The sequence below is a fragment of the Mastacembelus armatus genome, chromosome 17 (assembly GCF_900324485.2).
Source record: "Mastacembelus armatus chromosome 17, fMasArm1.2, whole genome shotgun sequence".
Lineage (NCBI taxonomy): Eukaryota > Metazoa > Chordata > Actinopteri > Synbranchiformes > Mastacembelidae > Mastacembelus > Mastacembelus armatus.
The window spans coordinates 21,060,339-21,073,213 of NC_046649.1; the positions used below are offsets into that span (position 1 = coordinate 21,060,339).

The following is a 12,875-nucleotide window of genomic DNA, read 5'->3' on the forward strand; positions in this document are numbered from 1 at the left end:
AACAACTGCTTTACTGCAGGTAAGTCAAGTGTCTTTTTTCTGACTTGTCTCCATTTGCACCGTTTATTACACACTAACTCCTTTGTATTTACAGAGAAATGAGCCTGTTCCTAACTTTTTATTTAAAAGCATTTTAATAATGTAGGAAGACAAAGAAAAGGGGAACAAATATGAGGTCATGGGGTGCACAGCACATCCAAATGAAAATATTTATAATTTGAGTAGTAACCTGGTTAATGGTTATATCCTGAAAACAAAGTCTGAGCATCGTATCACATGAATGTTGCTAAAATATGTATCTGATGTATGTCTGAAACATGGATTTGAACTGAACATATAACACACATGCATCAACAGCATTGCAAAGACAGTAAAACAGTAAGTTCACATGAAAAAATATAAAAGAAAAACTTATGGGGATGTTTAGTTAATTATTGGTATGAGTTTATTTCTAATGTGTTTGTGTTGATATAGTTATTGAAGTCATAATGGATTCATTGATTATGTGTATCCTATATCACATTTTACAAAAATTATACCTTTCTTATTGACTTTTTTACCCCCCTAGGGAAAGTTATGTCCACAATACTAAGTCTGTGGAGAGAGGATCTGTAGTCTGTGAAGAGAGGATCTGTAGTCTGTGGAGAGAGGATCCGTAGTCTGTGGAGAGAGGATCCGTAGTCTGTGGAGAGAGGATCTGGAGAGAGGATCTGTAGTCTGTGGAGAGAGGATCTGGAGAGAGGATCTGTAGTCTGTGGAGAGAGGATCTGGAGAGAGGATCTGTAGTCTGTGGAGAGAGGATCTGAAGTCTGTGAAGAGAGGATCTGTAGTCTGTGGAGAGAGGATCTGTAGTCTGTGAAGAGAGGATCTGTAGTCTGTGAAGAGAGGATCCGTAGTCTGTGGAGAGAGGATCCGTAGTCTGTGGAGAGAGGATCCGTAGTCTGTGGAGAGAGGATCTGGAGAGAGGATCTGTAGTGTGTGGAGAGAGGATCTGGAGAGAGGATCTGTAGTCTGTGGAGAGAGGATCTGGAGAGAGGATCTGTAGTCTGTGGAGAGAGGATCTGTAGTCTGTGAAGAGAGGATCTGTAGTCTGTGGAGAGAGGATCTGTAGTCTGTGGAGAGAGGATCTGGAGAGAGGATCTGTAGTCTGTGGAGAGAGGATCTGTAGTCTGTGAAGAGAGGATCCGTAGTCTGTGGAGAGAGGATCCGTAGTCTGTGGAGAGAGGATCCGTAGTCTGTGGAGAGAGGATCCGTAGTCTGTGGAGAGAGGATCTGGAGAGAGGATCTGTAGTCTGTGGAGAGAGGATCTGTAGTCTGTGAAGAGAGGATCTGTAGTCTGTGGAGAGAGGATCTGTAGTCTGTGAAGAGAGGATCTGTAGTCTGTGAAGAGAGGATCTGTAGTCTGTGGAGAGAGGATCTGTAGTCTGTGGAGAGAGGATCTGTAGTCTGTGGAGAGATGTCCTCCCAAGTCAGACTGAGGCTGCTGCCGAGTGCCAGATGTTTGTTTGACCAGCCTGTTCAGGTGAAGGTGGAGGGGCTGAGGTCGAGGCAGGTGGTCACCATGAGAGCCAGATCAACGGACGAGAAAGGAGTGGTGTTCAGCTCCTCAGCCACCTACAGGGCTGATGGGAGCGGGAAGATAGACCTGCTCAGAGACCCCTCACTCAGTGGGAGCTACGTTGGGGTTGAACCCATGGGTCTGCTGTGGTCGATGAAGGCAGATGCCTTGCACCAAAGGTTTAAAAAAGCACGTGCACTAAATCCCCACGTGGTGAAGTTCTCTGTGCATGAGGAGGACAGGGAGGACAGGATGTTGGCAGAGGTGACCAATGAGAGGCTTCTGATTGGAAACGGGGTCATTCGACGCCCAGTCAAAGAGGGAAATATTCGTGGAGTCCTCTTTACTCCCACAGGTAGGTGTTTGTCATGCTGTCAGTTTTTGGGGTCATTAATAAATCCACTTAAAAGGACAAAAGCAATAATTTATTTGGACACAACTCTGTATCTTCAGTCAGACTCTAATGACTATGCTAATGACACAAATCTCTTTAGACTTCTTTTCTTCTTTGACAAGCATAGAGGAAAAAACTACATCTAGTGAGAAATTCACAACAAAAGTCCATATAAGCCAGTAACAGACTTTGACTATTGAGGGACAAATTCACAATTTTTACACTTTTCTTAAAAAATGTTACCTACTGAACATTTTTCCTCAATCAAGCAAAATCCTACAGTACTTATAAATTTTTTTTCCCTAGTGGTAATGGTTGGTATTGCAGGTTGTGGGATTTTTTTTACATACACAATCATATTATGAACATGTGTAAACTATAAACTCACATTTTTCAGGATCACAATGTTTCAGTATTATAACAATATAGCCATTTAATATAATAAAATTTTAATATGTCAAGATTTATGTGACTTTTTTATGTGACTTTCCTATACATGGTCAAAATGATGAAAAACAAGATCTATGAAATGGACTGAAGTGCCTGATATTTCATCCAGGTGGAGGTTCATTTCCCGCTGTGTTGGATCTGTCCACATTTGGTGGAGGGTTGTCTGAGAAAAGGGCGTCTCTGCTGGCCAACAAAGGATTTGTGGTTCTGACTGTAACGCTGTACGGCCATGCTGACATGCCGAAGGACATCAAAGAGCTCCATCTGGATTACTTTGAGGAAGCAATACAGTTTTTACAAAAACAAGATAAGGTCAGTTTAATGTTTAGACACATGCAATAATCTTCCTTTTTCCATTTCTTACATTAGTGTTAGAATGATGGACATCTTATGCCTGTGATTAGTCTCGGTGTGAACCAGTCTGTTCTTTCATGATATATTGTTGATAAGGTTTGAGGATTTGTAGTTGCAGCACTATTTTCTGCATTTGAACAGAGATTGTGTCTGTTTAATGTTTAGGAGTTTTTCTGGCCTGTTTTTGTACAGAGATGATTCCTGTTTTAACGGGACTAAACATGAAATGCTTCACTTTGTGCAGCAGTTACAGGAATGTAATACCTGCACATAAGTAAAAGCTTGATTCCAAGGGAACTGTTAAATTTCTCTTTATTCACAGTCGCTTAATTTAATTTTTATTTTTGTCTCAAAAAATATAAGAAACCTTATAAAGAGGAATTGAGGATTCATCTCTTCCAGTTAAGTTTTTTTTACACATTAAGTAATCTCCATATTTGTTCACATCAGTTAAAACCTACTTTGTGGAAAAAGAAAGAAAAAATAAGTTTCAGAATTTCAGTTTGTAAATATCATTGTGTTTTTACACAGGTGGCCAGTAAAGGAGTTGGTGTAATTTCTCTTTCAAAAAGTTCAGATATTGCACTTTCAGTGGCCTCTTACCTGCCAGATGTTGGGGCCACAGTGTGGATCAATGGCTGCTCTGCAAATACAGCTTTACCTCTGTACTATAAGAAGAGTCAGATCCTCCCTGCATTAATGTTTGATATGAACAAGATTATTCTGACTGAGACAGGGGCTAGCATAGGCACGTATGCTATGCACGATCCCCTGGCAGAGGAGAACAAGGGCAGTCTGGTCCCCGTCGAACAAGCCAAGGGACGTTTCCTCTTTGTGGCTTCAGAGGATGACCTCAACTGGGACAGCAAGGCTTACATGGACCAGATGGTGGAGAGACTGAAACACCATGGGAAGGAGAACTTTGAGACTCTGTGTTACCCTGGAGCTGGACATTTACTGAATCCACCTTATGGACCACACTGCCCTTCTAGTTTTAATGTGTTTGTCAATCAACCAATACTGTGGGGGGGTGACCCAAGGGCCCACGCAGCAGCTGAAGTCCACCTGTGGAAGAAGATCCAGGAGTTCTTAAGAACTCACCTGAGCTGTGATGCTGCACAGAATAAGGCCAAGTTATAGATACACAGATAAACACCTGTGTTCATGTCAGACACCTAAAGGTGTCCAGGCCACGTAGGTTTACACCAGGAAGGTTTTTACCATTTCAAACACAGAATATCTGATAAAAACACATATGAAATAAACTGAACATGCTAATCATCCAGTATAACACACTCCTACACTGATGATTTAATGAAGAATTAGTTGTGCCTGTGTCTTAAATGTAAACATTTCATGCATTCATTCAAAGCCTCTAACTAACAATGATACAAGTTGAGTTTGAGACAAAAAAAAAAAAAAAAAAACCAAGGCTGCAGAATTTGGAAAAAGTCCTGTGTTTGCTGTGACACCTGAATGTTCACATCTTACACAGCAACATACCTGAAACATTCTGTTTTGGAGTTCAGGGATTTATACATGAAAAGAGCCACTTTTTCACTAAGACATATTCAAGAACACTTGATGGAAAACTGTAAAGCTTTTATGTTATAATAATGTTTCAGCCTTTTGTTCATACAGCACTTAGCAGCTGGTCACCTCCAAACAGCCTTGGCAAAATAAAACAGAACTAACCATGAAATGAGAGTCAGGGAACAAAACATTGACTTAATAGTAACAAGTTCTCCCTTTCTCTCTCCCACTCCTGCTTGAGAAATAGATCCACATCACACTAACTCTGTCGCATGTTTCTGAGTTGTCCTCTGTTCTCCAGATTTGCTATTTGCACTTTGTCAGCACACAGACAACTGAGAACCAGAGAGCTTTTTGTATCTTTGAATATATAAATAACTTCTGATTACAAACACTATCTGTACTGAATCACAAATGTGAGCACTTTGAACTTGTAACAGGAGGCTGTGATAGTTACATCTCCCATGTGGCCTTAGCAGCTCATGTGATACGAATGTTGTTGTTGAATGCTAAATCAGTTTGCTTGTTTCCGTTCTACGCCCACATTTGAACCTTTGAACTTTAGTTCATGAGTTCACTTCTCCACTGCACTTCCTTCATCGCCTCACTGTGTTTAACCCTGGCGTCTGCGAGAGGGGGACAAGCAAGGGAGGTTTGGGACAGTGTCTTAAATCCAGCAGTGTAGCTGTGCCTAAAACGATATACATGCATCAGAAATCCTTGTGCTCTACAGGTCACAGCAGCAGAATTAACAGAACCAAGGTGATAACGAAAAGGAGGCAGGAAATGCTGATGAAAGGGAAACCAAACCAGAGCAAACATCCTGATATGGAACCACAGGTTTTAAAGTGATATGAATGGTGAAACGCTTTTTGCCCTCAGTTCTACTTCAGACAGAAGTTCAGCAAGGTCTGATTAGGATTATTACTATTTTTGTAGCACTAACAGCACTAACTAAGAAGCTGTGGCTGTGATTTTCTATCTTTGGATGATTCAGTACTCTTCCTCACATACTGGGGCAGATAATGCTTATGTTTTTTTTGATCAACTGTATTTTCAGCCAGATCTTGGTAGAATTTTTTCTGTGTTGTATTTCTTGTTAAAATGTTGTCTTAACTTCCTGGTTCCCTAGAAATTCACAAACGACTAGTTTGCAGCACTAAATAACATAAAGCGCCACAGCCAGTGAACACAGTCTAGATGCACTTACACTCCTAAAAACATCCATTCATCTGTCCATCCATGATCTATACCCACTTATTCCTTAACCAGGGTCACAGGGATCTGCTGGAGCCTATCCCAGCTCTCTTTGGGTGGAAAGCAGGGGTACACCCTGGACAGGTCACCAGTCCATTGCAGCTCCTAAAAACATGTTTTGCAAAACAGTTTAGCAGTAGTATATGAATGAAGAATGAAGAATGAAGTTTATAAAACCAGCTGTGCACAGCTTTCATCAGTATCGGTCTGTGTTAACTGTATATAAGCACTGAACTCATTTCGATCAAAACATCACACAGATGTTTGCATGTGTTTCCTGTTTCCCTTTGGAACAGCTGTGTTAAATTGCTCCGGTTAGGCAGAAGAGAAAACTATGTGAAGCTGAGCCATGTCGGGTAGAGCTGTGTGTTTAAACTGGTGCAAATTACCAGGCTATCACCTCAGCACTGTGTATTATTGTTATTATGCTGTATAGATGTGGTCCACGCTGTGTAATTAGCCCAGCAGGCCAGTGACAAGCACTGATGGGAGCCAAGATCTTTGTTCCCATTTAGTGCAAATGTATTTATTTATTTGACTGTGTATAATAAAATATTTGAGAGTATAACAGGAGAGCTGGCTCTTTACATCATGACTCTGTCACATGTTTCTGATTATGCTGTGAATCAGCTCTACTTGACTATAGGTGGTTTTAATATCAAAGGATGGGACACATAAAAACTGGCATAAAACAACCCACAGTGCTGCTCTAACCCTCGAAAACTCTTTTATATCTGAAACATTAGAAGAATCTCTCGTACCTTGCTCAATAATGCATCACACGTCAACCTCCTTTTCTTCAGCATTTCAAGCTGCTTTAGAAGAAAGCCCTGGGTTTCCAGATTCAGTTATCTTGATTTTGATGGGAGAACTGACAGACTGGTTATTCTGTCATAGTATTTTTAACTTTTCTGACTTCTAAAATCTGTTGGTTGTGGCTGCTGAAACCCACCCTGCTCAAAACGTCCATGTTCCTTTCGGGTTCAGTTTAAAGAACATAAAAAATCATTCCAACATGGAGTCAAACACATAAACCATTATTTGGCATTAGATGGAGACATGTGCAATCTGTGGTTCTTAGGTGGAACAAATCCGAGTTATGAATTCAGCAAATGTCTGGATGAACAGATATGAGAAACTGAGTAAACAAGCGACACAGAAAGATTAATCCTATAATATTTATAGTAAATTAACATAAAAAATAACATAATTAGTTAATAAATCTTTTCTGTGTATTTTAAAACCTATACTCACAATCTACTGTCAGCCAATCTTTCCAGTCTTTCTCCCCATTGTCAACCATTCAGTTCTGGTGAAATACACTTTAATGTTTTTATTTTGTTCAATAGAATAAAAAAGTAGTCACATTTTGATATTAAACCAAGCTATAAAATACAGACTAATTGGAACTTTTTGGATTTTCACTGACAAATAAGTGTTGGTCATTTTAATTTGTAATGACCTATGATAAAAATCAGTGTTGTGGTCTTTGATTTCTTCAGTAGAAGCTTTGTCCATGCTAATATCAGTCCTTATCTGCTGTTTACATTCATCACTTGCGTTTTTATTTACATAAAAACAAGTCATCATATATACAAACAAACAGAGCTACCATATCATCGCTTCTTAATTCATTTAACAAGGACACAAAAACATGATTCTAGAAACATTTATTCAAATCCCCTGGCAGTTCAGCGGCATGTGTGGTTGGCAGCTCTCCTCAGGCCTTCGCCAAGATGCAGACCCTGTACCATGAGATCCAGGCTTTGAAAACAGACGATCAAAGACTTCCATGTTTCTGGTAAAAGCATAAAAATGAGCTTGTTCGTCCCATGGGTTCGCTTGTTTAAACTGCTCCCAGTGAGACCTGCAAAGGTTCACTGAGGCTCTGCAACATGGATGTCCTGCAAAGATTTCCACATGTCAGAGCTACTGTGCATATTTATGGTTTTCTGAATGTCTGCTTATGCTGTGCAGCTTTATGTATTTGTTCAGATATATGATATTGAGAAGATGCATTTTTATACACTTTTCTCTCTCTCTGATTGATTGTACATGTGTGATTACATCCATAAAACCAGCTTTCCATGAAACATTTGCCTTTCAGCAAGTGTAGAGATACTTATTTTAAAGCCATGATTCCATTTCAGAAATCTCTGCATTAGATTTATTGCCTGTAATGTATTAACATCCTGATGCTGCAAAACCTTGCACAGCCACATGGGAGTGCTACAACTGAACAGTCTGAGCTTAAACAACACAGGGAGATGCTGCTGGTTTGGTTTTGAGGGATGATATGTATTTCTGTAAAAAAATAAATAACCATAAATGCCATACCCTACATATCTCTCAGCTTCTGGATGAATGAGCCAAAGGGCTTGTAAATGCAGATGGTATATCACACAACATTAAGCTCATTCATTCAAAGCAGAAAGAAAATGTGCAAAAGTTGCAGATGACTTCGGATCCTCAGAGGTATCGTGATATAGCCAATCACTGACGAGGAACCACTGAGACAATCACTTGTATCAGCCAATCACAGCAGCCCACCTGCAGCTCATTAGGCACAAAACAATGGGTCAATAGGGAGAAAAGACAGTGCAACAATTTACATTAACTAAACAATTGAATTGATACACCTGTTCCTCATACAGTCCAAAAACAACAGCAGAGCCCTAACATCTATCTTTATGAAGCTCATAATGTGAGTTCATGAATCAGTTATGCATAATATCCTTCTTTGTTCCTTCTCATTCATTGTGACTTTGCAACAAATAAAGTGAAGCAAAGTTTAGCTTCACCTGCACAAGAAGCATGGGTTCTGTGCAAGCTACAGCAGTACTGAAATCGAGGTGTGTGTGTGTGTGTGTGTGTGTAAAACAAAACCTCAAATGAACCTTCAGCCTCATTTTGAGAGCTCACGACAGCCAAGAAACAAGAGCTGAAAAGGAATAGGGAGTACAGCAGTTATATAATGAATCCTATAGGAAGAAAAGAAGGTGTCAAGAGGAACAACGTTTCATTATACTGTATATCGGGATCATGATGGCTGACAATGACAATGACACTTTCAAATTCACTGAGTCGCTTTCACATCTTGAAGGTAAAACACAACGCTTTTTGCTTGTCACTTGTGGGATTTTATGTTCTTGAACAAATCAGGTGAAGGATAAAACCAGTAAAACGAGAACTATGGCAGCTTGCAAGTGGAAAAATTAAATTATTTTCATTTTCCCCTCCTTTGGCAGCTGTTGGGCCCTTGAGCAAGGCATGTACCCCACAGCTTCCTCAGTGGAGCAGGGAAAAGCTGATTGATGGTTCCCAGGTGTGACTGTGTTAAAAATATTGTGTCAAAAAAAGTTTTTGCTGAAGAAGAGCCCTTTTTGTATTTTTCGTCTGTCACTCTTCTGTTTTAGACCAGATTAGTGATTGTGTTACGACTTAATTCAACCACTTCCACCCAAGATGTCACAGTGGTAAGAAAATACAGAATTTGACAAAAAAAAAACAAACAAAAAAAAAAAAAAACGAATGAATCTAAAGAACAGACTGAGAACCACTATCTTACACAAACTGGGTCCTTCTATGCTAGTGCTAGTAGGTCGAGCTCCATCGACTGGATTTCAACCCAGCAACTAAACTTTACATATAAAATATTCCATTAATTCATCCATTAGTCTCAGGGCTTCAGGTCAATTACCTGCTTGTCCACATGTTGATGGGAGCTTGAGCAAGACAGTAGCCCCCAATATTAACCAATGCTCGTCTCAAACCAACTAAATCTAATACAAGATAACAACCTTGGAGTGGGGGATATCTTCCCATGGCAGTCTCATGGCCTCCTAGGGGCTGTGGGTTGACGCTCTTTCATTCTTTCTGATCTTAAATTGGCTAACCCAAACCCTAACACTAAACAACTGGACTGTTTAACCAGGCGTAAAGGGCTTTTAACCCAAATACCATCATCTCAGAACATCCAATCACTCCCTTTCTATTTCGATGCCACAATGTACCAGGGAGCTTGAATGACATGAGTTGCTCTGTACCACAAACAGTCCTGCATCACATGGAGCTGACAGAGTCACAAAACCACTAACCTTAACCCACCGTTCAGTAAAGCTAACTACACACACACGCAAACTCACACACTTTCTTATTTTCCAGTATGACAGATGAGCTGCTGGATATTCAGCACTTCAAAGGCTAAACTTCTCGCTTGTGGGGCGAAGTCTGACCATCCTGTGTTTATCCTGGCTTTGTTTGCAGACAGTTCATGCCCACACACTGTCACACACTTTTAAATCCTGCCACTCTTCCTCTGAAATCCAGAAAGCTTAAGGGATCAGACTGATGTTCTCCTGTATTATTCTTATTTTTGACAAATCCATTGAAAATACTAATATCAGCACTGTGTTGGTCCACCTCAGTACTTCTCGACTCTCCCAGCCTCTCTGACTCAAAGTGACTCAGTAATTTCCTTAAAGTGCTGACCACTGTAGTTTCAGAAAGATAATAATCCTGCAGTGATGACTGCCAACACACTCAGCAAGAGCAGCCCATTTAGCATACATTTGTTCTGTATGTTTACTAACCTTCCTTTTTGTGTTTTTGGTGACATTTTATTCCCTGCTGCTGCTGCAACCCAGTTCCCCACAGAGATCATTAAAGTTTCATCTAATCTTATTGCGTAAATTGGAGACACACACAGGGTGGTGAAAGCTACGAGAATGTGTTTTACAATTCCAGAAATCAACAGGTATTCACAAGATATGAGTAGACAATTACAGGAAATTGAGTTTTTGAGTATGCTCCCCTGCTGCTCGAAGACACTTTGGTTATATGATTTTCTACATATTGCATGAGATTTGGACTGAGCAGCAGCAATAACTCAGCGTTTGTGCTGTAACATAATGTGTGAGTGTGCTGAGTGTTTCCTCAGGTGTTTGGGAGAGTCAGGTTTGTTAAGCAGCTCTCACACCTCACTGCTCAGAGCGCTCTACACAGGGGAGACACAAGAGCTGCACAGAAGAGGCCAGAGGATGGACATAATCAAATCACTGCTAAAACACATGACTATCTCCACAGTCTCTCTAGTGTGCCACTACACACACACACACTCACACACCCCAGTATGATGAGAGCAAACTAATGAAAATGCTCTCCTAATGTTACAATAACAGTTTATGTCTTAGTCCAGTAAAAGATCACAGCGGTGCACATTTTTTCCTATTTTTCTCCAGTCCTGTGTCCTTAAAATCACAGGTTGTCAAACCACGTTGCTGTGTGTATAAAACTGATGCTGATTTTTCTTTATTTAAAACAGGTAAGGTAAGGAGTGTAAAGTTGTATAACTTATAACTTTTATTTTCCCATAACGTGAATGGCTGCACTGTTCATACATTTGGGAATATGACAAATATCTTGTGCATCATTTTATGCATGTTTCCTGTAATCCTGTAAAAGTTGTAGTGGGTCATGTTTTGGTCCACAGGGACCCGGGTGAAGCCTGATAACGTGTTTCAGGCAATGTCAGTGCTGTTTCAGGGTGAACACCATAGAATTAGAAAGACGTGAACCCTAACTTCTGTAGCCTGTTCCTCATTTGCAGCGAAAGACTACATTAACCTTTACCAGCATAACTCACCTAAATCTCAAACCTAACCGTTGAAGGCTGTGTTGCAATGTGGGTAAGGTATGCAGCAGGTCCTGATGAGGACAGAGACTTTGTGGACTTTAGAGAAACTGTATTTTTGATTCTGCTGCGTTCATTTATATCATTTCCAATGAAGTTCAAAAGTTCTATAGGAGTGTATTTCCCAGAAAAGACAAATTATTACACTAACCAAAATCCTAAACCCTCGCCCTATACAGGTAGATAGATGACTACAGGTGTCTTCATTTCACTTATGACACCATCACACAATTACATGGTTTATAAAGCAGGTATAAGCTCTTGGATCTTTTGTACAGTGTCAGACTTTTCACTTCTGTTCATATTACACTATAATGCTCCAGGGGGGAATCAAGAGGGACCTGGCTGTAGACACAGATGGCGTACTGGGACCAGTACATGAACACAGTCAACCTCAGCTGGGAGTTGTCAACTTTTTCTGTAAATTGGGAAAGGGTGGGTAAAGGGAAACCCTAAACCTAACCCTAACCCCATCCACTGACCCCTGCCCTTACCCTGACAGGAAAAAAAAATGTGATGCATGAGTTGCAGTGGCACTGATCTTAACTCATTGCAAGATAGTGTATATTGCAAAAAGTCAAATAGTTACCCCTAACCCTAATCCTAAACCCTAAACCCTAGTCCTAATACAGCCAGGAGCTGGTTGGCTAGAGATGTCTTCATTTCAGTTATGACTCCTTCATAACTGAACTCCATGGCTTTTAAGCAGGTATTAGCTGCTGTATCTTTTATACAGTGTCAGACCTTCTATTTATGTTTAGGGCACATGTTTAATATGACTATAAAGCTCCAGGGGGAAATCAAGAGGGACCTGGCTGCAGACACAGATGGCGGATTGGGATCAATATATGAGCATTGTCAACCTCAGCTGGAAGTTGTCAACCTTTTCTTTGGGTAAATGGACCCAACCTTAACCCTAGTCCTTACCCTGAGAGGAAAAAAATGTCAGGCTCGACTTGCACTTATGGAGCTAAATTTATTCTGTGAAAGTCTGCTTTAAAATCCCTTGTTCATATGCACTTACATAAATATGTAAACACTTGAAATAAACAAAGGAAAATATCCATGCACATAATCTCACACTAAGAAATTGGGACATCATCACATGCACACAGTCATGCTCTTGCCTGAATTTAAGATCAGCAGGAAGGCCTGTAAACACAACACAGTTTTTTATAAGCTGTGTGTGTGTATTTGTGTGTTTGAGTGTTTCTATGTAGACTGAGAGGTCTGGAAATAATTAAGATAAGGGCTTGAGGGGACAGTGAAGGGGGGAGGGAGGCTGACAGACATGCATCTCCTGGCTATATTTAGCTGAGGGAGGTATTCAGAGGCAGGTCAGTTCCTCTGTTACTGCAGAGGTGTTTTTCCATGGCTCTTGCTAACAATGGTACCTGAGATTCTTTCACACATTTTCCATAAAACTAAATGTGGAAAACCGATTGTAAGAGCGGAACAGAAAACAAAACTCTTCAGGTCCTGCACAGCTGTGTTTGACGAGAACCGACGGTTCACACGTCTATAGCTTTCTACACTGTACTCTTTCTGTTGTTATTGTAGGAAGTAGAGGTAATAAAAAAAAGTGTTAACTTTAACAGCAGAAGATTTAGTACTACTACTGCATTTGAGGTATTGCC

The 12,875-nt window shown here is 40.3% G+C and overlaps 1 protein-coding gene across 1 annotated transcript; it reads left to right on the top strand.

Annotated features, from left to right (window-relative positions):
* Positions 1 to 1,432: 1,432 nt before the first annotated feature.
* Positions 1,433 to 4,183, top strand: LOC113134574 (acyl-coenzyme A thioesterase 1-like). The gene is made up of 3 exons (XM_026314023.1): positions 1,433 to 1,913; positions 2,512 to 2,714; positions 3,288 to 4,183. Exons 1-3 carry the CDS (start codon positions 1,457 to 1,459, stop codon positions 3,894 to 3,896), a joined length of 1,269 nt encoding a protein of 422 aa, XP_026169808.1. The 5' UTR covers positions 1,433 to 1,456; the 3' UTR covers positions 3,897 to 4,183.
* Positions 4,184 to 12,875: the final 8,692 nt, after the last annotated feature.

Coding starts and splice junctions, on each gene's coding strand:
- LOC113134574 (XM_026314023.1), top strand. CDS start 1,457: ATGTCCTCCCAAGTCAGACTGAGGCTGCTGCCGAGTGCCAGATGTTTG. Junction 1,914..2,511: donor AGTCCTCTTTACTCCCACAG/GTAGGTGTTTGT, acceptor TATTTCATCCAG/GTGGAGGTTCATTTCCCGCT. Junction 2,715..3,287: donor TTTTACAAAAACAAGATAAG/GTCAGTTTAATG, acceptor GTTTTTACACAG/GTGGCCAGTAAAGGAGTTGG.